This window comes from Balaenoptera acutorostrata, chromosome 3, assembly GCF_949987535.1.
Source record: "Balaenoptera acutorostrata chromosome 3, mBalAcu1.1, whole genome shotgun sequence".
In the NCBI taxonomy this organism is placed as follows: Eukaryota; Metazoa; Chordata; class Mammalia; order Artiodactyla; family Balaenopteridae; genus Balaenoptera; species Balaenoptera acutorostrata.
The window spans coordinates 172,737,815-172,761,510 of record NC_080066.1 but is presented as its reverse complement, the minus strand read 5'-3'; the positions used below and the strand labels follow the sequence as shown (position 1 = coordinate 172,761,510).

General features: G+C 39.4%; 1 protein-coding gene across 8 annotated transcripts in view; it reads right to left on the bottom strand.

The window, feature by feature from the left end:
• Positions 1–2,756: 2,756 nt before the first annotated feature.
• The window catches only part of LOC130707617 (EF-hand calcium-binding domain-containing protein 11-like), a 59,974-nt gene continuing 39,034 nt past the window's right edge, over positions 2,757–23,696 (bottom strand). For 2 of the 8 annotated variants that reach the window (XM_057543320.1, XM_057543313.1), the window contains one exon: positions 12,043–12,229. In XM_057543320.1, coding sequence (XP_057399303.1) covers positions 12,058–12,229 — 172 coding nt within the window. In that variant the 3' untranslated portion in view covers positions 12,043–12,057. Of the gene's footprint in view, positions 3,009–6,282; positions 6,365–12,042; positions 12,230–16,744; positions 16,773–19,868; positions 21,385–23,696 lie in introns of those variants that run through there. The other 6 variants (XM_057543330.1, XM_057543317.1, XM_057543321.1 and 3 more) reach the window with 6 other exon arrangements.

Sequence of the window (23,696 nt, the reverse complement as noted above, 5' to 3'; positions counted from 1 at the left end):
TAAGCAAACAAAGAAAAAAGATCGTCTCAGAGATTGGTTAAGTGCCATAAATGATATAAAACTGGGTAGTAGAGATTTATTGTTAGGGGGAAGGAGGGATAAGGTGAAGCCACTTTGGATACAATAGGCCTCTCTGATGATGCAATGTTTAAACAGGGAACCATAGTGCAAAGACCCAGAATAGAAGGTAGCAAATGTCTTGAACAACCAGATGCCTGGGACCGCATAAGCATAACAAAATAGACGTAAGCTTTACCAAGCCTATAGAAATACAAGGACATTTATCCTCAGGTAGTAGTTTAAAAGTTTTACAATTTTTTTAAAACAGTTAAAACTAGAAATACCTTGTTTCCTATCCAGGAGCACTTTAAGTATCACACCTCAGTCATCTAGCTTGACTTCTTATCTGGTATTTCAGTAAAAATAGTACTTTGGTATTATACTGAAATAAAATAACACTGAGAATAAAATAACAAGGAATCCTCAAGGTGCTTTCTGAATGACACCAGTAAAAATCAACCTTTTTCTAACATACGTACCAACCATTTAGAAAAGACAACAGACTGTAAATATATTCTTGGTAACAGATGTTATGGAATAAAGCAAGCAAGCTAATGCAGGGATCAAAAAAGCAGGTGACTATGAACAGTAAAATAATATTACAGTAAGACATTAAACATCTGTATCATATTTCAGCACATGTGTTAATACTCAAACTTTTCTTGAAGCTATAATGTATTTTCTTGGGAATGGATATAGTGAACAGTGGATCTCTTCACTTCAATCAGAAAAAAATAATCTAAAGTAGACTTACAGAGAGGCAAGCTCTATCAGCTATATTAGTTATCAGCTATATCCCAGATGGCCATCTAGGGGTATTTAAAGACTATTACCTACGTCATTGTCTAATATACTGAGGTAGACAATGTGGTTAACACAATGAGAATTACAAGGAAGGAAATAAAACAGAAAATGCTGTCCTGTCTTTGTTCATAAACCATGATGCAGTGATACTTTCTCTGTTTGCAGTTCTAATTGCTACATCTCAGAAGATGCCAAAAGGAGGTATAGAAAGAATAGTGGAACTAAAATTAGTGGTCAAGAACCAGACAAGCCTTCTGTAGGAAGATGGAAAAACAAAAACAAAAAGAATTCAGATCCTCTAATCCAGAAACACAAAGGCTGAGGAAAGCCTATGAGATCAGGAAAGGTTTGCATATGATAATTAGAATGATTTTCCAAATCTGAAAATTAAGAGCCATGAAACAACAGTGAAGATTAAAAGAGGTCTATGGAGACAATTTCTTTGAATCATAGCTGTATGGAAATGTATAAAACATCTTATCCATGAGGTGGAACAAAATGAAAATAATTTTTAAAAATCAATAAAATGTTTGATAAATCATGGATTCTGAAGCCTGCGTTTGGATCCTGACTTTCTACTTATTAGCTGTGCAACACTGGACAAGTTTCTTAACCTCTCTGTGTCTCAGTTCCTTATCTAAGAAATGGTCGTTGTGAGGATGAAATGAATAAAGAACAGTGTTTGACACATAGTAAATGCTTTAAAAACTTTAGTCATGACTCCATGTGCAGAAAAGAGTTAACATAGCTGTCCTGACGGCCATACTGCTTACAAGGATGGCCCTTGGCTGGCCTCCCACCAACATTAAGTCGTAAGAGTGGATCACTGTGCTGAAAACTCTTCGTGCAACAATATGGTTTATGCTGAACCTCTGCTTTCCTTCTGGGAGTCTAGAATTTTGGTACATGCCAGGCAGAGAATGCCTACGTGATCATCCCACAATAAAAATTCTGGGTGCTGAGTCTCTAATGAGCTTCCTTGGGTGGCAACATTTCACACATGATGTCACAACTTGTTGGAGGAATTAAGCACATCCTGTGTGACTTCACTGAGAGCAGACCCTCGGAAGCTTGCACCTGGTTTCCCCTAGACTGAGCCCCGTGTGCCTTTCCCTTTGCTAATTTTGCTTCATATCCTTTCACTGTAACAAATCGTAGCTGAAAGTACAGTTACATGCTGAGTCCTTCCAGCGAATCATCAAAGCTGGTGGTGGTCCTGGGGCCCCATCAACACACTCAGGCATAGATTATTATTAGCAATTATTTTACACTAGGTGTAAGTACAGTAAAAAAATGAATTTTAATAAATCTGGAAGTTCAAGAAAAGAGACTTTTATATATAACACCTTGATGAAAATAGAAAACATTGTATTGTTTCTTTTTGTAAATAATGGATGAAAAAAACAAGTTGAGATTCAATGGCATATTCATTCAATTATACCGCTATTTCCTGATAATATGCTTTCATGTCACGTGAAAATAAATATTTAGCTGTTACACCTTTCTAAATGACATTCAAGACAAGAACAATAAGTGGTCAGAAATACTTGGGTACATCCTTCAAATAGCAATAGAAGATACAGCATAACTAAAATGCCAGAATCACTAAACTGTAGGAATGCATCACTAATTTTATATATTTTCATCATCTCTTACAAGTAAATGGTTAGTCTTCCCCAAAACTTAATAAATCCAATGCTCTGCCCAATAAATCTAATGTTCTGTCTAAAAAATCAATATCTGGAAAAGAGAATTTAGACAGAAAAGCCTGAGAGAAAAAGTATTTAATAATTCATGTGAGTTTCTATTTTTGGATAGTCAGACCAATTCCCCCACTGAAAAAAACAAAAATGGTAAATAAGATACTAAAACAAAACTACCTTAAAGGCACTGAGTTAAAAAGATAGTGGGGACAGGCCATATTCTTGAGGCAGCTTGAATCCAAGGAGGTTAGTGGAAACTCAGCATCCCAAGGCCACTTTTGCCTTGGGGTGTCGGTCCATATCTGAACTTGAGCTTTGGTTTTGTGGCTTCATGGGAGAAGAGGCCAGGAGTCAAGATCCAGGGCTTGCCCAACATGGATCATCTCATAGGATAACTTTCCCACGTTAAGCTGATACCCAAAGGGTAAGATGGAAGTTGCCTTGAGCAAAGAAGTAAACGAAAAATAAAAGAAAAAATGATAAGCTATCTCTGAAAGGTTATGGCTATTGATTGCCCTCATGTAGACTGGTACCCTGAATCTGAGCAAACCTTGAGTGGGTACAAAAATTTCAACCTGTGAACTTGTTTTAACACGGTCTTTTACTGATAGTACACACACACACACACACAAATATCTTAAGTAAAATATTAGCAAACTGAATCCAACTGTGTATAAAAAAAAAATAGCATGACCAAATTGTGTTTACATTTATATACACACACACACATACACACACATATATATAAGCCATTCAGCACATTAACAGATTAAAGTAAAAAACCAATATCATCTCCTCGATAGAGAAAAAGTATGTAATAAAATTTAATGCCCATTCTTGACAGAAACTCCTGTGCTAGACTAGGGAGGAACTTCTTTAATCTGACACAGGATATAATTATAAAACATCTATAGCTATGATCAAAGTAAGTGATAAAATGTTGAAGTCTTTCTCCCCGAGTCTGGGAACAAGATATTATCAACACTGGAAGTACTAGCCAGTGTAGTTAAGTCCAGAAAAAGAAATTAAAGGCATAGGATTGGAAAGGAAGAAAGAAGATGTTACTATTTTCTACTGGTATCATAATCTTCTTAGAAACACCTTTAAAAATCTACAGATAAATTTAACAAGGTTACTAGATATAAGATTGATATACAAAAATAAATTACATTTCTATTTAATCGTTTCTGTAAGTAATTAAAAAACAATTTTCAAAAGCTACCATTTTAATACCAACAAAACTATAAAATACCATATTCTAAACTCCAAAATTGCTAAGAGACTAAATCTTAATTGTTTTCACCACAAAAAAGAAATGCTCATTATGTTACCTGAGAGAGGTGTTAGCTAACACTAAGGCAGTGATCATATGGCAATATATAAATGTATCAAATCAACACATTGTACAACTTGTATACAACATTATATGTCAATTATATCTTAATAAAAAACTATAAAATATGTAGGAATAAATCCAACACAGAAAGAGAAAAACCTATTTGCAATATAGAGTAGTGATTAAAAGCACAAACTCTATACCCAGGCACCTTGGTTTAGAAACCTGCCTCTGCCATTTACTAGTTGTAGGATCTTGGGCAAGTCAATTAACCTCTAGGTGCCTCAGTTTCCTGTGTGAAATATCCCATATTACTAGGACTACCTCATAAGGTTGTTAGGAAGACTGAATACAAAGTAACAGAATGAGGCCTGGCACACAAGAAACCGTTAAGGGTGCTTTAGAAAGTGACAACCATAATCATTATGATGATGATACTGGTAGTGTGATGGTGTAGAAAATTATAAAAATTTTCTGAAAGGCTTTAAAGAATACTTAATTCAATGGAAAATATACCATAATCATGGATAGGTAGGCAATATCATTAAGATGTCAATTGTCCAGAAAATCTGCAGACTCAATGCAATGTTAATTAAAATGTGAACAGAGTTATTGTCTCTCAATAAGCCAGTTCTGGAATTTAAAACAAAAGACTCAATATAACCAATACACTGCTGCAGAAGAGAAGTAAAGAGGGAGAGTAGCCCTACAGATATTAAGATTTTATGAGGACAATGTGGTATTCGTGCAGGGATAGGGTAAGTGACCAAAGAAACAGAATAGAAAATTCATAAACAAAGGCAGAATGGCAGAGCTGTAGAGAAAAGAGGGCAGTCAATAAAAAGAGCTGAAAATATTGGTTATCCATATGGAAAAAAAGTGAAATTAGGTTCCCACACACTCTATGCCATACTAAAAAATCAACTCCAGAAGAATTAAGGACTTAATTTACAAGAGCAAAACTTTAAAAATTATGAAGAAAATACGAGTATTTCTCTGACCTTGAGATAAGAAGGGGTTTCTTAAATAAGACACAATCACTCTACTACAAAAAAATTTATAAATTCAAACAAATTAAATTTGATTTATATTTCAAAAAAGACACCTGCAGAAAGTGAAAAGATGAGCAACAAACTGGGAGAAGACATTTGTTACCTGACAAAATATTTGCCCCAAGAACATGTATAAAGAACAGGTTCAAATCAACAGAAAATGCAGCAGAAGAAAAATGGGTAAAAATGACAGACATATTTACAATATACAGATAGACAATATACAGATATATAACAAACATGAAGAGATATGATAGATGAATCATTATTAATCAGGGAATACAAATCAGGCCCGTGATGAGTTATTATGCCCACTCCACTAGAAAAGATTAAGAAGTCTGACAATACCAAGTCTTGAAGAAGATACAGGTCAACAGACTCTCTCACATACTGATGATTGGAGTGTAAATTAATACAAATGATTTGGAAATATCATTTGGTATTATAATATTTTGGCACTAAGTAAATATGCCACTTTGGAATAATTTACCATAGCACTTAGCTTATTTATACAACCTGCTGGAAAGACTAGCATGTAAACACTAGTTAAATAAGGAAGGAAAACAGTGTACATTACTTCCATAAAACTAATTTAAGGAAGTATGATAAACAGTCCTTTTGACGCTAAGTAACTAAAAAGATGCCAGCAACAAAAAAGCCAAATGCACTGAAACCTATCAGTCAAGGAAATCTAGCTGTAAAAATACACACCAACTTTATATAAAAATAGACAGTAAAGCCATGATTCTATAACATATATACTACAGACTGAATGTTTGTATTCTCCCAAAATTCTTATGTTGAAACCTAACCTGCAAGGTGATGGTATTAGGAGGTGGGGACTTCGGGAGGTGATTAGGTCATGAGGGTGGAGCCCTCATGATTGGGATTAGTGTCCTTATAAATGGGACCCCAGAGAGCTCCCTTGCCTCTTCCACCATGTCAGGACACAATGAGAAGACGGCTGTCTGTGAACTAGGAAGCAGGCCCTCACCAGACATGAATCTGCCAGCACCTAGATCTTGGACTGCCCAGCCTCCTGAACTATGAGAAATAAACTTCCGTTGTTTAAGCCACCCAGTCTATGGTTTTCTATTACAGCAGCCCAAATGGACTAAGACACCACTGCAATGGAGAGCACACTACGCTGTGGCTGAGAGACCTTGTTCTTAACCTTGATTTTACGCCCATCTCGGTGTGCAACCTTGGGTGGATTATTTAAACTCACATGTGTAAAATAAGAGACTGTACCAAGTGCTCTTTAAGAATCTTTTTATTGGTGTCTATAACCCTATAAGAAACTATTCTTATCAAGAATTAGCAAAATCGTGATGTAATTTCCTTATATAAGTAGCATGATATTTAATCCAGACTCAAGTGCCTTTGGATAATAACAATGTCCACAAGCTCTGAGGAGAGAATGAAGCATTAATAGAGCATTACTATAGGATTAGTTAAAAGAAAAAGTTGTTTTCCACACATAGAGTTTCCAAGTGGTGGATGAATTTGCTTTTTGGTAGATCAGAGGTGTTTTATGGTACAGCCTATTAACTACACTGAGGGGAAAAAAAATCATAATTTAAGTATTAAGATTTAAACATGAAGCATTAAATTCTATAATGTCAAAGAATCTGAAGAGTAACATAAATCTTGCAGAAACAGTGTTCAAACAGCCTAATATAAAATAGCAAAGATCAGCAGTTGTTCAAAGACAATGTAAATACTTCAACAGGCAGAAAACACAAGACCCTATTAGTATGCTCAAGTGATACGACCCACATTCTCTATATAATTTTAGACTTTGGACATGTCAAAGTCTATTAAAAGAGAAAGTCCTTTGATATCCCAGATAAATGTCTAAAGATACCCTAATAAAAAAATGAAAATACAAGCCACAAACAGGTAAAGATTTTTTATGACTCATAAATGAAAAAGGATTAGTACTGAGAATATACAAAGAACCCCTATAGATTAACATAAAAGAGACAACTCAATATTAATACATGGGCCAATAATATAAATAGGCAATTGACAGAACAGGAAACCCAAATGGCTAGCAGACATGATGCTGAACTTTACTAGTAATCAGGGAGATTAAAATGATAATAAAGTGCTATTTCACACTCATCAGCTTGGGAAAAACTACAGAGTTTGATAACAAGTGTTGATGAGGATATGGATAGAAAGGAATTCTGATGCACTGATAAGAGAGAACGTGAAAGACCACTTAGGGAGCAAGTCGGGTTACAGATTAGCATGGCTCTGACCCTGCCATTCCACTCCTAGGTACATGTGTTCTACAGGATAGCTCCCACATGTGGACAAGGAGACACTGTAGCACATCTGTGATAATAACAAATGAGTCTATCAACAGGAGAATGGATATATAAATTATGGGACACTTATATAATAGAAAAAAATGTTCCAGGGAAAACTTGCTTCTCCCTGTCTATTTCCATGCAGAGGGACCTCTTTTGGAGTAACATTCCCAGCCTCTCTCCACCTCCTCACTCATTCCTCCTAGAGAAACAATTGGTGTCCCCTTCTTCTTTTCTCTGTAAGAGGCACCTGACTGTGTGGGGCATACACAGTGCTCTGCTCCCCAGTGCTATGTGGACAGAGCTCCAGTGGGGAGTCCCAGGCTAACTGCACAGCCTGTGATTAGAAGGGTAAACCTTCTATTTAATCCTGGCTGCATACTAGCAAGCCTGTCCCTCCAACAGAGCTATCTCACAAATAAAGCTGATATTTTTATCTACCACTCTCTAACGCTTGCATCTATTTCTCAATTTATTCTAGATGGCAAGAGAGGGTGCTAGTTATTGTACCTCCTCAGGCTTCAACAGAATACTATACAGCAGGGAAAATAATTGAAAGATGCCAGTATCAAGGGGGCTAAGTCTTTAAAATATAATAAGAGAAAAGGCAATGTGCATTTATGTAAGCTTGAAAGATAAAACAATACTATGTATTATTTAAAATACATAAATCCATATCATAAAATATAAAGACATACATGAATGATTTTAAAAATTCAGGATAGTGGTTATCTCTGGGGCAGAGGAAGGGAAATGCAACCAGGCAGGGTGACCCAGTGGACTTCTCAATCATGTTTGGAATGGAATGTTTTGTTTCTCAATCTGGGAGGAACATACATATTTTTTTCAGCCTCAACTATTTCAAATACACACACACACACACACACACACACACACGCACGCACACACTTACATACCACATGTACAGCTACAAGAGAATAAGCAGCAGAGCAGGAGAAGCTACGAGAACTGCCTGAAGTGGCCTGCCCTGTTAGTCAAGCCTGGCCAGCTCTTTTCCAGACCCCCTGGAACCAAGCCAGTGGGAAGAGGGATTGTCCATGGCAGGAGATGGATACTAAATGTAGTGCTGGCTTCTACAGTGTTACTCTAAACAGGAGGAAAATCTATTAAACCACAGAATCAGCGAGAGTTAGAAAGGATAAAGCAAAACAAGAATCCAAGGAGTGGAATTACTAGCAGCAAACCATTGAAAGGCTTCTAGAACTTACTTTTGCTAGAATGAAACCTAAACTATTGCCTTTAAAAACATCTTTTTATTAATTATCTCTAAAGAAAGATTCAATAACTGCTGTTAGTAATGCATCTCAATGTCTTATAAATCACTAGAAAGTTTAATTCAGTGGAAATTTTCAGTCAGTATATTATGACTACATATGGTCTGAAGATGCACAGAAAGGAGATAATCTGTATTATTTCCTGATTCCCTAGGCTAAATCAGACACTCTGAATCATCGCCATAATAATAGAACAGAGTCTGCAAATCTGTGTTGCTTCATTTAAAAGAATATATATATTTTAAACTTTCATATATATTTTATTAAATTGTTAATTTTTAACAACTTATTTCCTCCAGAAGAAAGGTATTTAAATGATAAATTCTTTTTAGCCTGATGCACACGCAGGCCTCAAAATCATTTTTTCTTGTCTTGTGTCTCCAATGAAGAGGAACAAATGAAGACTATGTTAACATTACAAATCACTGACATTTAGACTAGATATTCGGTCCTTAATGCACGTTATGATTTGCAACCTAGGGATAAATAAGATGTTAGAAAAGGTAGCTGACCACCGACTGAAATAACAGATACAATGCAGGAAAGTTGCTTTCCAATGAAAGCCTATCACATTTTCTGCTGCATCAGTCTATAACTGCCCAGTAGACTCATCAGTTTCTTGTGCCCAGCATGGATTCAGAAAATATCTATTGAACAGAATTTAACTGATAATTAGAAAGAAACATGGGAAGATGGTGAGGATCCAGGAAAGGATACTACAGCCCACAAGCATGACTTTGTATACTGGGAATGCTCAGAAAACCTACACATCTTGAGGACTCAAACATCTTTCTTTAACCCTTCATCTCCCTGCTTACAAGGTATAGAAACATAAATATGTATTTATACAATATGCTGAGATATGGCATGATACAACACAGCACAGAGAATAAAATAATACCGTATCATATGGGGCAGCATCCGTGAATAATCCATCATCTTGCCCCCCTCCACCTTTCAAATTTCACTGCAGATCTTGCCTCTTGCTCACTGCAATCCAGCCACTCTGGTTTTCTTTCAGTTTCTCAATCCTGCCAGGCTTATCCCCACATCAGAGCCTTTTTAACTGCTTTCCCTCTTTCTGGGCAGCTCTTCTCCCAAACGGCAATCAGCTTTTCACCATCTAGGTCTTATTCCAAGGTGACCCTCCCAAAACGCCTTCCCTTACCTCTCCATCAAAACCACCCCCTTGTCAGTCATTCTTTCATTTCTTCTGTTTTACTTTCCCTATAGCACACTATCCCTACCTGAAGTTAACTTGTTTGCTTACGCGGTTATTGCCTGCCTTCTTACTACTAACTGTGAACTCCTTGAGAGCAGGGACCTTGTTTGCTTTGTTCATGGCTCTGGCCCTGGGACCCAGAAAGGGACCAGGCACACAGTAGGTCCTCAGTAACCATTTAATGAATTAACAAAAATATGCCTGCTCAATTTAAAATCCCTCAATTTCAAGGCTTTTTCAAAGAATGTAACAAATGCATTCCCTATTTTACCAAATTCAAAATCCTGAATATTGGGTTTACTTAAAAATGGGGGAGGGTAGAAAAAATGGAATAGGATGAATATTAGAGAGCCGATCCCACTGCAAAGTGAATGCTATTATTTTACATATTTTTAATCACACTGATCCGATCCATTAAAAACCAAAAATAAATCCTTCCACTATTTTTACAGTAAGCACTAATTTAATTATATTCTGTTACTACAGCTATTACATTTTCTATCCAAATTGCATTGTACTTTTCTAGCAATGATATGAGCTATCTCAATATGTCGCAGGTATTCTTGTAGTCTGAGAAACAGTAAGAGGTGAAACACAATATGAACATATTACTGTATAAAATGCTTATAAAATGTCATTCCTTCTCTCAGCCAGAAAAAGGAGATACAACACATTAGGTCAATCATTAGGAGAGTAAAACCCACGAACAATGAATGCATCTGTGTTATGCATGAATCTGGCTCTCTTACAGGTCTACTAGAATCTGAATAACTGTGTTTTACTGAATACACATTTAAAGGAGAAAGTCATCCCTTAAAAAAAAAATTCAAGAATCATTCAAACATAATTTTACTGGCACCGTTTCGGAATCTATCTTGAGGTATTCCAAGTGAAATTTAGAACTCCTCATTTTTCAAGCTGACCTGTTACAACTAATAGGTTTTAAAATGATGAACAGCCACAGAACCATAAAAAAGATTCCATTTTATAAAACCAAAGATCATTCTATCTGAAATGAAGTTTCACTTTTAAAACATCAGGCATTTGAAAAAAAATCATACGCTCCTGGAAGCAATGGGCATTTTCCATGAAAGAAAATGTTACTGGGACACAGCAGCAGCACAGAAGTGAAATATACACTGTCAAAGAAAAGCTGGTTTGCTATTTGGCAAATACAGAGCTTATTTCCATATAATGGGTAGGAGAGAAGGGGAGGGGAGACTCCAAGATTATGTTCAGGAAATTAGGAGAGACAAAACAGAAGTACGGTATTAGAGCATGTAAATAATCACAATTTATTATCTACTTTTAAGACCCCTTTCTACTGAAGTGCAGAACTTTAAAATGCAGTAAGACTGTGGTTAAAGAAGCATTTCAAACTATATCTCCTATTTGCACACAGTAGGACAAAAACTCAGGGGCTAATGGGGCAAAAGGTATGGCTTCCGATGGAGTCCTTTTGGGGGTGGGGGCTCCCAAGATCACCCTCAAGTTTGATGATTTGCTACTTTTTCCTCTGTCCTTGGGTCAAAGTAAGTCACAAGGTCAGCTCAAATTCGGAGAGAGAGAAATAAATGCCTCCTGATGGCAGGAGAGTCAAGACCCTTTGCAAAGGCCAGCACCAACAGCGGGCGGGGAGAGGGCTGGTTGTGGTCATTTTTGCAAACAACCGACCACCGCAATCTGTGAATGCACGTGGCCATTTTCCAGTGAACCGGGCCTCTGAGTAATACGGCTTTGGTGGATTAATGAGAGATCTGTTAACTCACTGAGTTCGATGTGAGAGATGTGCTATAGGGACCATAAAAATTGCTATCCTCATGCATGCACAAGGGACATGGAAACTTGCACCTTGGGGTGTACAGCAATGTTCTGATGATCGTGAGGGGTCTAATCTCTGCCCCTGAGCACCTGTGAGAGACAGATCACACACAGGAAGAGCAATATAAGGCAGGTAGCACACACTTAGAGCAAAATGAGAGGTTGGGAAGCTACCATAACAAGCACTGGGAAGAGGTGGATACTCACTGAGGAATGGACTGATCAGAACACATGATAGAGGAGGAACCCGACCTCAACCTGAGGGAGGAGCAGGGCTCACAGAGCAGGGAGCAGGGGAGGGGACATCCCAGAAAGGAGCTATCATGCACAACGGAGGCCACACGGAAAAACAGCAACATGTGTTTAGGGAACTAGATCATCGCGAAGGAAGTGAGAACAGAACAAAGTAGGAGCCAGAGGGTAGCCAGCCTATGTGAATACTGAGTTTAGAGTTTGTTCTTACAAATGCTGGTGAGGATGTGGAGAAAAGAGAACCCTAGTGCACTGCTGGTGGGAATGTAAATTATGTAGCCCCTACGGAAAACAGTATGGAGGTGCCTCAAAAAGCTAAAAATAGAATTACCATAAGATCCAACAATTCCACTCCTGGGTATATACCTGGAAAACATGAAAAAACTAATTCAAAGAGATATACATAACCTGATGTTCATAGCAGCACTATTTACAACAGTCAAGACATGGAAGCAACCTAAGTGTCCATCAACAGATGAATGGATAAAGAAGATGTGGTATATATATACAATGGAATATCACTCGGTCACAAAAAAAAAAAAAAAAAAAGAATGAAATTCAGCCATTTGCAGCAACATGGATGGACCTAGAGAATATTATGCTTAGTGAAATAAGTCAGAAAGAGAAAGACAAATCCTGTAGGATATCACTTATATGTGGAATATAAAAAATAATACAAATGAATATATATGCAAAACAGAAACAGGCTTACAGATATAGAAAATAAATTTGTAGTTACCATAGGGGAGGGGGAAAAGGAGAGGTGTACGTTGGGGTATGGGATTAATAGATACAAACTACTATGTATAAAATAGGAAAGCAATAAGGATATGTTGCATAGCACAGGGAATTACAGCAATTATCTTGTAATAATTTATAATGGAGTATGATCTGCAAAAATACTGAATCACTATCCTGTACACCTGAAACTTACATAATATTGTAAATCAACTATACTTCAATAAAAAAAAGAAATTCTGGCCTTTAGCCTCTACACTTAGATATAAGGCCTAGACCCCTGGACTAGGGTAATGGGAAGAGGGCTGACAGCACAAAGACACTGAACAAGCAAAGGGACTTGGTGACTGAATGGATTTAGAGCAAGGACAGAAAAGGAAAAATCAATGGCTGTGAGAATGAATCTGAGAAAATCGTCGTATCACTGACAGAAATAGAAAGAAAGAGCTGACCTGAGGACAAGGAGAATGACTTTTGATTTAAATATGAGATGAACTGAAGGTGACAACAAGCAACTTGAAACATTTTCAGCTATGCGTTAACTGTGTGACTTTGGGAACATTATTTAACCTCTCTAAGCTCAGTTTTCTCATCTGTAAAATAGGAATAATAATAGGTGACTGTGAGGATTGAATGAAATAATGGCAATGCCCAGCACTCACTAAAGCACTCGAAAAATGACAGATATTTTGGCCATCATTATTATCCATCTTATTTGACAAATTGCCCAATAACTCTTTTTTGTCACATGAACTTATGACTATCTGATACACCTCTTATCAGGGTTTTTTCTTTTTTGTGTTTTTTCCCAATACAACTGAGATAAGTCAAAACGCTCTATTCTAATTGCAGTCCTTGTAAATTTTCCACAGCATTAGAGTCTGAGCAATTTACAACCTGCAGGAGGCTCCAGGTCTATGACAAATCCATCACTGCAAACCATTAGACCTAGTATGTCAGCTGATCCAGCTGGATTAGATGTGAACATTTGACGGCTACGGTTTTCCCTATGAAGCAGTAGGTTTATGGGGCTTCTTTACATTGAAAACATGGAAAGAAAAATGCTGTACATGATTTAATAATAATTTGCAATATATTAAGGATCCCTTTGAGATGAAAGTTTTCTGTTTTGCTTTGTTTGTTCGGGGTGTAAGAAAATAAGATTAAAGAGAATAAGATTCTAGAGTAATAATGTAGCCATGAAGGGTATATTAGCAATGGGGAAACTGAGAGAAGGTAAATTCCAAGTAAATCTGAGAATTTAACATTGTAATTATCAGTAATGCTGGGCAGTGAAACACAAATATTTATCATGTACATGGTAGGTGCTTAATAAATATTTGTTAAATAATGCTGAGTGAAACTGATGATGGTGATTGATGAAACTCATGATGAAATTGATGATGATCAGTGAAACTGATGAGCAAATTATTTGCTTGCCCTTTGCTTCATTTCTGGCGATTAGTTCACTGTGCTATTAATCATAATTTTCTTTAAAGAGTAAGTAAACAGAAGGTATGGAAACAGAGAATCAAGGTATTTAAAGCTAGAAGTCCTTTAGGAGAAGAAACTGAGGTCCAGGGAGGTTAACAGACTTGCCTAAGTCAACTCCCCATAACATGAGATCCGAGCCTGAACAACTAACCAACAGCCCTGGGCACATCCCACCACCCCACGATGGAGAAGAAGAGTTACGGAGAAGCTCAAGCCAGTCAGTTTTGTGATTAGTTTGAAGATCTAACAAAAGGGTGAGATGAGTATACGGATCCTGAGAAACAGGGACTTCAATTATTTAAGCCATAAATGTTTCTCATTATGATGTTTAAACAGGTCATGACAGCCTAAAATACAGATTTTTTTGTTGTTGTTGCCATTAATGCACCCACATTTTATAGTATTGCAGTATGAGGTTTTTGATTTTTTTAAAAAATAAATTTAGTTATTTGTTTATTTTTGGCTTCGTTGGGTCTTTGTTGCTGTGTGCAGGCTTTCTCTAGTTGCGGCGAGCAGGGGCTACTCTTCACTGCGGTGCGCAGGCTTCTCATTGCGGTGGCTTGTCTTGTTGCGGAGCATGGGCTCTAGGCGCACGGGCTTCAGTAGTTGTGGCACGCGGGCTCAGTAGTTGTGACTCACGGGCTCTAGAGCACAGGCTCAGTAGTTGTGGCGCATGGGCTTAGTTGCTCCGCAGCATGTGGGATCTTCCCGGCCCAGGGCTCGAACCCGTGTCCCCTGCACTGGCAGGCGGATTCTTAACCACTGCGCCTCCAGGGAAATCCCATGAGGTTTTTGATATTTTTATCAAAAGATTTTATGACCAAATTGTCAGAAATCAGGGAATTTTATAAAAAGGGTGTACAATTTAGCTTAAGTGTTTTCATATATCCACAGCCTTAGGTCCATGAAAAGGCTTATAGCCATAGATTATATAGCTCTATTTTTGACTGCAAAAATTTATATGCTGTCCAGATCTTTACTCTACTGAAATTGAACTGGAAAAGGCCCTTAACTAAAATTCCTTCAAAATTATAAATTGTAGTAGATCTGACTGATAAAGAGATTCAAAAGCACATGGGGAGAGATGTAAAAGGGAAAGAAAGGCGAAGATTCTCCCTCGCATGATGTGTATGCCTATTTGTGTTTCCAATCTGGAGTCAGAACGTCTGAGTCAAAACCAAATTCTATCAGTTACTGTGATCTTAGCCAAGTTACTTGGCCGCTCTGTGTCTCCGTTTCCTCATCTGTAAAATAGGGGTAATAAGAGTAGCCACCTCGCGGGGTTGCTGTGAGGGTCACAGTTAAGACAAGCAAAGCATTTAGAATGGGGCTTGGTGTCCAGTAAGCACTCTGTGTGTCATCACACCCTCAGGTCTACTTACCTTTCCTGTTCCATCTCCTACTCTCTTCCACCCACTCTTTGTCCATGCTCTTCTCTCTCCTGGATGCTTTCCTTCCAGGGATTCTTCAAATCCTAACTCAGTTGCTAAGTTCCTCGATTACCCTGGCTGGAATTAAATCCTCTCGCCTCTTTGTTCTTCTACAGTAGGTACCATTTTCTACTTACAGTCACTCTGTGAAAGACTGTCCCTGTCTGATTTGTTCCTGTAGCCCTGAAAGTACCCGTCTCAGTGTCTGGCACATGGCATTCAGCAAGTATTTGTGGAATAAACCAGTATATAGGGAGAGTTGTCTTCTCCTGCCTTATCAACTGGTAGCTGTTATTATCGCTATTATTAAGGAGGAAAGGCAGGTCCTAGGAGGCCCAAACTACTGATGCAAAGCTGAGGCAAACATCGTGACTGTCTTTTGGAATAAAGCATAATTTATGAAATGCAAAGCTAATTTAATTTCATGAAAATTCAGAGAATTTCTGGAACAAAATCAACGGACAATAAAACCTCAGGTTTGAAAGGAAGCCAGGTTGGTCACTACCCGGACTGGGAAGGGTGTAGTATTATTACTGTCATCTGTCGATTACCCATTGTGAAGAGGCGTGGCCCTTTCAAGATTAATCTCATTTGCCTGGGGTAAATTATCCCTGAAGTCAAAATCCTTTTATGTTCTCCTGCTTCTTTCTCTCTGACAGTCTAGACACTTTCATAAAATCAATAATAAACAGTGAGTGCCTACTATGGGACAAGCAGAGTGTTTTTCATGCATCCACTCATTTGATCCTTCAAACAACTCTATGGTGTTGGTTCTCTTAATATCTGTTATTTACAGGTAAGGAAACTGAGGCACAGAGACATTAAATAACTTTCCCAAAGTTTACTGGCTAGTTCAACTCATCTTATTTCAATCCATCTCCCCACATTTATTGTCCTATATGGGGGTGGGAAGGGGATCAGTGTGGAATATCTGGAATATTCAACTGCTGGTGGGAAAAAGGGCTAGAAGAATTCTTCAGGGGTAGGTCAGGTCTGCTCTGCTAAGGGCCGGGCAGGAAGTGCCAATCGTACGAGCTGCAATGAATTTCAGGGGTCAAAGGAACCCAATGAACTCAGGCTAGATCCCCAAATCCTGGGGGAATCCACACTGGTAGGCAAAGCAATGGACTCTCTGGGCAATGGTAGTATGGGGACTCCAGCAGACATTCCAGATGACACAGTCATTTCAGAGCAAGGATCAGCCAGGAGCTGGGAGAAGGTGGAGTCCTGATCGTCAAGACAGGAAGCTAGAAAAAGGGAAGGAGAGTTTGGGACAAGCCTTTGTGTTAATCAGGAAAATGTAAGAAGCTGGATGTGCTGAGCTGGACTCACATTGTGGGGTTAAGAAGGTGAGTTTGCGCCGGGGAGGTCGCTGGGATCAACCCAGATAGAGGTTATTCCTCACACTGTGATAGGAGACACCAGGTAAACCACAAATCCGATCCTGTTGCTTCCCTACTTAAAACATTTCAATGGCTTCCTGTTGTCCTTAGGATCAAGTTCAAACTTCTCAGCGACTTACAAGGCCATTCATGACCCAGGCCCTGCGTACCTTTCCAGTCTCATCACTCTGCATTTACCCTTCTGGCCCCACCCACCCAGGCAAACAAAAATGAGCATATTCAACAGCAGACTAGCTACAGTTAACAACCCTTAGTTATTCAAAGGGCCAGGCTCCCCTGCTGCCCTCTGCAGATACACTCTGCCTAGAACACGTTCTCTCTCCCTCTGCCTGGCTATTTCCACCCTCCAGGTCTCCCATCAGCCACCACTCCCTCTGAAGTCAGCCTCCGTGCCTCTTCCCCAGCCTGCAGTCAGCAGCCTTCCTGCATATTCCCACAGTGCTCTGTAGTCATCTTTCAGGATTAACCACCTTGGATTCTGACCACCTATCTCCCCAACTAGACAATAAGCTCCTAGAAGGCAGGGCGGTGCCTGTCTTGTTTACTTTTATATATTCCCAGTGCCTGCAATGCAGTAGATGCCAACAAATATTTGTTTCCAAAACAAAGAAAGAGCACAGGACAGAGGCACCTCCTCTAGAGATCAGGGTGCAAAGAGAAGACAAGAGTGCACGGTGCTCACTAAGTGTGAGGTGAGAACCATGAAGCCAAGCAGGGGCCCAGGGAGGATTTGGAAACGTTATCAAATATGTAGGGAGGGTCTAAAGTGCAGTCACTGATTTGAGAGCTATACACAGTGTGTCCAATGCAGTCACAGAAATACAGGGGTCCCTTGAGTGCCCAGGTCACCTTGGGTGTTGAGAGCTTCTCATAGAAGACATGAGAGTCTGACTCCAGAGTTTTTATCATGTGGGGAGAAGCAGGAAGAATGACAGTGAAGGGGAAAACACAATATTCAGAAAAGTTAAACTGCTATCTCTTTGGAACTGGCATGAGCCTGCTAATAAGCAGCCAGGGAAAAACAAAGAGGTAAATAAAGAGAACCGGGAACGCTGTGGTATAATATTTGAATGTGGCAAAGGGGAAACCATAAAGACCATTTTGTTTTAATCATTAAGAAAAGTGCACCTAGTTCACATGCTATGGATCAGGCTGGGGGGGGGGGGGCGGGGGAAAGACAAATTAATCTAAGGCTATTCATTTTGTGATAGCTTAACGCAAACAACTTTTAGCAACATTATGAAGCCAGCTAGTAAAATAAATAGAAATGAAGTCCAAGGGATTTAAAGATGAAAAATTTGAGGGGTGGGGAGAAAGAACTGCACAAAGCAAAACGGACAAAATACAAGGCTAACCAAACAAAAGCTGAATCATATAAATAGGCATTGCCGTGTGCCCTGGAGGACTGCCAAGGAGAGTGAATTTCAACAAAGAATGCTTCTGCTACCAGTTTGGAAAACTTCAGTTCCAGGAAGGCGGGAGGGAGGCTGCAGCCATTGCTGAATGACACGGGGAGTGTGGGGCGGAGAGGCAGGCTCGGTAGACAAACGCTGGAACCTTCCCCCGGCAAGCCATGAACAGGCAGCTCACTCTCTCTCCATGCCCTCCCACGTACCCCACACACAGCCAGTTATGAGAAACAAGCCCACAGGCAGCAGCCTTCTCTTCTCCATTTGCAGATCAAAAGACCACTGTAAATGCCTCTAGGCTACCATGCTAGTATCCAAAGTGCTGAGATGGACCCAGTCCCTGCGGCCCAAGTCCAAGGAAGCATTGGCAATTATCTGTGAACTTGGATGCTGGGGACAGAGCCCCGGGCTGGGTGTGGCATCCTCCCTGGAATAGCCCGAGTCCTACGAGCAGTACTGTAATCCTCGCAGGGATAACCACCACCACCACCAGAACAGCCCCCCCCCCCCCCCCCCCCCCGCCTAAGCATTTATCCCATGGCAGGCAACAGAACTAGACCCTTGGCATGGATTATCCCTGTGAAGCCCCCAATCAGCCCTGATTTTCTTAATTTTACAGCTGTTCACTCTACAGATAAGGAAACCAAGGCAAGTTAAGATATTGATACTTCTCAGAGGTCTCACAGCCAACAAGCAAGGGAGCAGGGATTTAGATCCACGCAGAGTTATTCCCGGACAAGCTCTCTTAATCAATAAAAAATAAAACCCAATAAAAGAAGGTGGATAATCAACAAGCACTTATTAATGGTGGGCATGCTGTGTACTAAGAACTCTGCTAGGTTAAACTGGGTAAAATGGTTTCTTTAAGAAAAAAAAAATGAGGAAGACTAACTAGAATTCCCTTTACTTAATCTGTAAAAAAAATTCTTGAACTTTATTAGCCTTTAAAGAAAAAAGGGTCCCTACTCTAATATCTACCACTCTCCAATAAGTATGTAGGTTGCTCAAACCCCTACAAGAAGCTAACAAAACAAACCAAAAGAAGAGTTGATAACATCTAGCTCAGTGGCTTTTTTGGGGTTGGCATTACCCAAAATGCAGACTTAGCGCCAAACACTGGGAGACCTGCGAATCTGAAGTTCCTTAAGATTTCCTTAGCGTAGTAATGCTTTCTCCTCAAATTTCTGTATTGCTGTCTTTATTGAGATCTCTGTACATTAATATGTGCTTTTTTAAAAATATGACCTATTTTTCCAATGGGACTGAGGGGGAAAAATCACAAATGCATATTTAAACCCACAGAATATTTAAATTCTCCCAAAGTTTATCATACATTTTTAGTACTTTCTATTTGAGATGAAAGACAAAAACGTGTGTGCATGATTAATTGTCATGATGAAAGAATACTGGGCAGTTGCTTAAGAAACGAGAACAACAAAGGAATAAACTACTGCAGGCATCACCAGGACTGGAATGACACTGCTCTGTGTACTCGATTTCCATGGCAACTAGCAATGGGAAGATGAATGTTTCATAGTCACTCCGCTCTGCGGTACACGTCTATAAATCAAACTTACATAAAGAGCACAAGATTTCTGCTGTGGGCTGTATGCAGAACCAGTTTATTTTCCTGTTACTGTATAATTATGGAAAAGCAGCACAGAACAATGAGGTCATCTTGAGTGGGGAACAAACTCAGAAATTACTAATACACCTGAGGCATAGAATGCCATTCGTCTCGCAGGAAACCAGACGCAGGCAAGGCAGACGGCGAATGGAAACCCTGCCTGCCTCTGTCAGGTATGGTCCTGGCACTCATCTGCTCTGGCTGAGAACTGCATGTTGCGTACCTGGCGTGGGCTCCCTCCCGCTGCTCTGCTCTGAAACGTATGTAGGGGCACCTTAGTTAACTGCCTCCTGAATGAAACTGCAAGGTTTCATTCTGATAAACTGGGCAGAAATGATACACCATGTTTCGTATGAAAGTTTACTGAGGCTGAACAAGCATATACTTGTTTTTATTCACACCCAAAATGGCTCATCTTGTAGAAGTCAGGATGGAAGATTAACGCTTTGGCATTGAATTGGGAGTCAGGAGGCCCAAGTCTTGACCCTGGTCTGTGTAACCTTGGGTAAGCCATGAAGTTCAGGTAGCTTCCATTTTCTTAGCTATGTTACGAGAGACGGTGGATGTGATTTTTAAAGTCTCTGCCGCCATCTGCTTCCATGATTCTGTATCTTGAAAACTCAAAGGTCTGAATCAATCAGATCTAACCAAAGATATTAGTTGTGCTATTCCTAAAAATATATATATATATACCTTACACAGTTATACTTTTAAATTCTATACTGGCTAAAGGGCCTAAGTCATAGTGTTTTATGATTACCATTGCATTGAAGCTTTCTTCTGATTTGTTTCAATTTTTCAAACACAGTATATGCTCTGGAAAACTTAATGAAACCATCAGAGTTTTAAATGCCAAAAAAAAAAAATTGTTACAGATGATCCTAGAACTGATTTTTATGATAGAATATAAACAATATTTAAATCTAAATAATCTTCCTGCTACCTAGATAAGGGCTGCCTATCAATTCCTACCAAACGGGAAGTGTCCCGCTTCTTATAATTAATTTATTTTTTATTATTTATTTATTTAGTTTAGGCTGTGTTGGGTCTTCGTTGCTGCTCGCGGGCTTTCTCTAGTTGCGGCGAGCGGGGGCTACTCTTCGTTGTGGTGTGCGGGCTTCTCATTACGGTGGCTTCTCTTGTTGCGGAGCACGGGCTCTAGGCGCGCAGGCTTCAGCAGTTGTGGTGTGCGGGCTCAGTAGTTGTGGCTCGCAGGCTCTAGAGTGCAGGCTCAGTAGTTGTGGCGCACGGGCTTAGTTGCTCCACGGCATGTGGGATCTTCCCGGACCAGGGCTCGAACCCGTGTCTCCTGCATTGGCAGGCGGATTCTTAACCACCGGACCACCAGGGAAGTCCTGCGTCCTGCTCCTTGAAGTCTGCAGCTCTCAGAGACATGGTGAAGCTTTCCTGGACCTCATCTCTGGAAGAGTCATGCTCAGTAAATTTTGTGGAACAAATAAATGGATGGATGAACAAACTCTTAGTAACACCTTTGCTACACCTGTCAGAAATCTTATATCCCCTTCCCCAGTCTTACATGTTTAGGCAGATTCAGACCAACACATAAATATCCCCGGGATAGACAGGCAAATATCTGAAAACTAGGTATAACTAGATGAGTGTCTGTTTTGTGAATCTGTGAGTCTACAAAACCCTTGTGAAACTTTACAAACTAGAAACAGCTCTTCATTAGTGGAGCACCAGGCGTCATCAGACACAGAGAGGACCTCCTGTGCTAAGGCCCTGGCTGAGTCCAGGATACCATGGGGGCTCGGAAGTAACGGAGGCACAGTCCCTGTCTCACGGGAGGGAGAACAACACCCAACAAGCACCCGGAACCTCGTCTAAAGCTTACACCACCTCTGGGGAAAAGACGTTATGATCCTCGCTTTACAAGGTGGGAAAACTGAGCTATAGAGAATTGATATGGGATAGTTATGAAAAATGTAGGGATATTCAAAACCTGCCTTCCTGAATTGATAGGCAGCCCTTATCTAGGTAACAGGAAGATTATTTAAATTTAAATATTCTTTATGTTATAAAAATCAGTTCTAGGGGGCTTCCCTGGTGGCGCAGTGGTTAAGAATCCACCTGCCAATGCAGGGCACACGGGTTCAAGCCCTGGTCTGGGAAGATCCCACATGCCACGGAGCAACTGAGCCCGTGTGCCACAACTACTGAGCCCGTGTGCCACAACTACTGAAGTCCACGCGCCTAGAGCCTGTGCTCCGCAACAAGAGAAGCCACTGAAATGAGAAGCCCGTGCACTGCAATAAAGAGTAGCCCCCACTCGCCGCAACTAGAGAAAGCCCGCGCGCAGCAGCAAAGACCCAATGCAGCCAAAAATAAATAAATAAAATAAATAAATTTAAAAAAAAAATCAGTTCTAGGATTATTTGTTTAAAATGGGTTTTTTTGTTTGTTTGTTCGTTTTGTTGGGTTTTTTGCTTTTTTTTTTTTTTTTTTTTTTACTTTTTAAGATTGATAGTTTCATTAAGTTTTCCACAGCATATTCTATGTTTGGAAGATTGAAACAAATTAGAAGAAAGCTTCAGTGTGATGATAAAACTCTAAAACACTATTAATTAGGTGCTTTAGCCAGTACAGAATTTAAAAGTATAATTGTGTAAGGTATATATTTTTAAGAATAGCACAAGTAGGGGAAGTCCCTGGTGGTCCAGTGGTTAGGACTCGGTGCTTTCACCTCTGGAACCCGGGCTCAATCCCTGGTCGGGAATTAAGATCCCGCAAGCAAGAATAGCACAAGTAACAACTTTGGTTAGATGTGACCGATAGATTCAGACCTTTGAGCTCCTGACTCCAAGGCCTCTGTGCTCTTCTGACTGCATCTCAGGACACATTCAAGCAACAGACTGTTACTCTACTGGATTTCTTGGGCACTAAAAAACAAAGTTACACAAACACACCTAGCCCCTAAAAAGCCCATTAATAGTAAAAAAAAGAAAAAAAGAAAAAAAAAAAGTAGTAATAATATAAAACAATATTTCTTAAATCTACCGTGCTAGCCCACGTTATGGCCCGCACTTCCACTCCCCAGTCAGCAGGTTAACGGCTGTTTCCAGGATGGAGCCAAGCGTTATACAAACATGCAATTTCCGATATGTGAACCCTATGGGAGCCAATGACATCTTTACAGAAGTTTATTAGAAATGTATTCTGCTGTCCATCAGAGACACTTGGTTTGGTTCCTAAGCTTAGAAGATGCAGTAATTTGGGCACACATTTTTGGCACTGATTTTTCAAAAATTAATAAAGTAACATTTATTAAGAAAGCCTCCAGGTTAACCTCTTTGCCTTCCAATTAGTTTCTTATCAGAGTTTTGAGCACCACCAACTGGTTAAAGAGATCAACTACAAATCTGCTTGGCTCTCAATCTGCTTTGTTCATTAAAAGAGGATCATACATATATTTCACATTTAATTTATGTTAAAGTAATTTATTTCAGTCACTAAATAAAATTAGAAATGCCTTTCCTTGTTAGTCAAATAAAAAATAATCCACTTTGGCTTTTTCACTTAAGAAGAAGGTACATTTTGCTTAGTAAGTCATTAAAGAAAACTAAATCTCCCACTAAAGCTAATCTGATTTATTCTACCGTAAACTCATACTCAAAAAGCAAAGACTAAGAACTACAGTGAAAATTAGAAACTAAGAGAGAGATAGCAAACTACATGGTATTGAATACTATGTGAGTCTACAGTGTCTATATA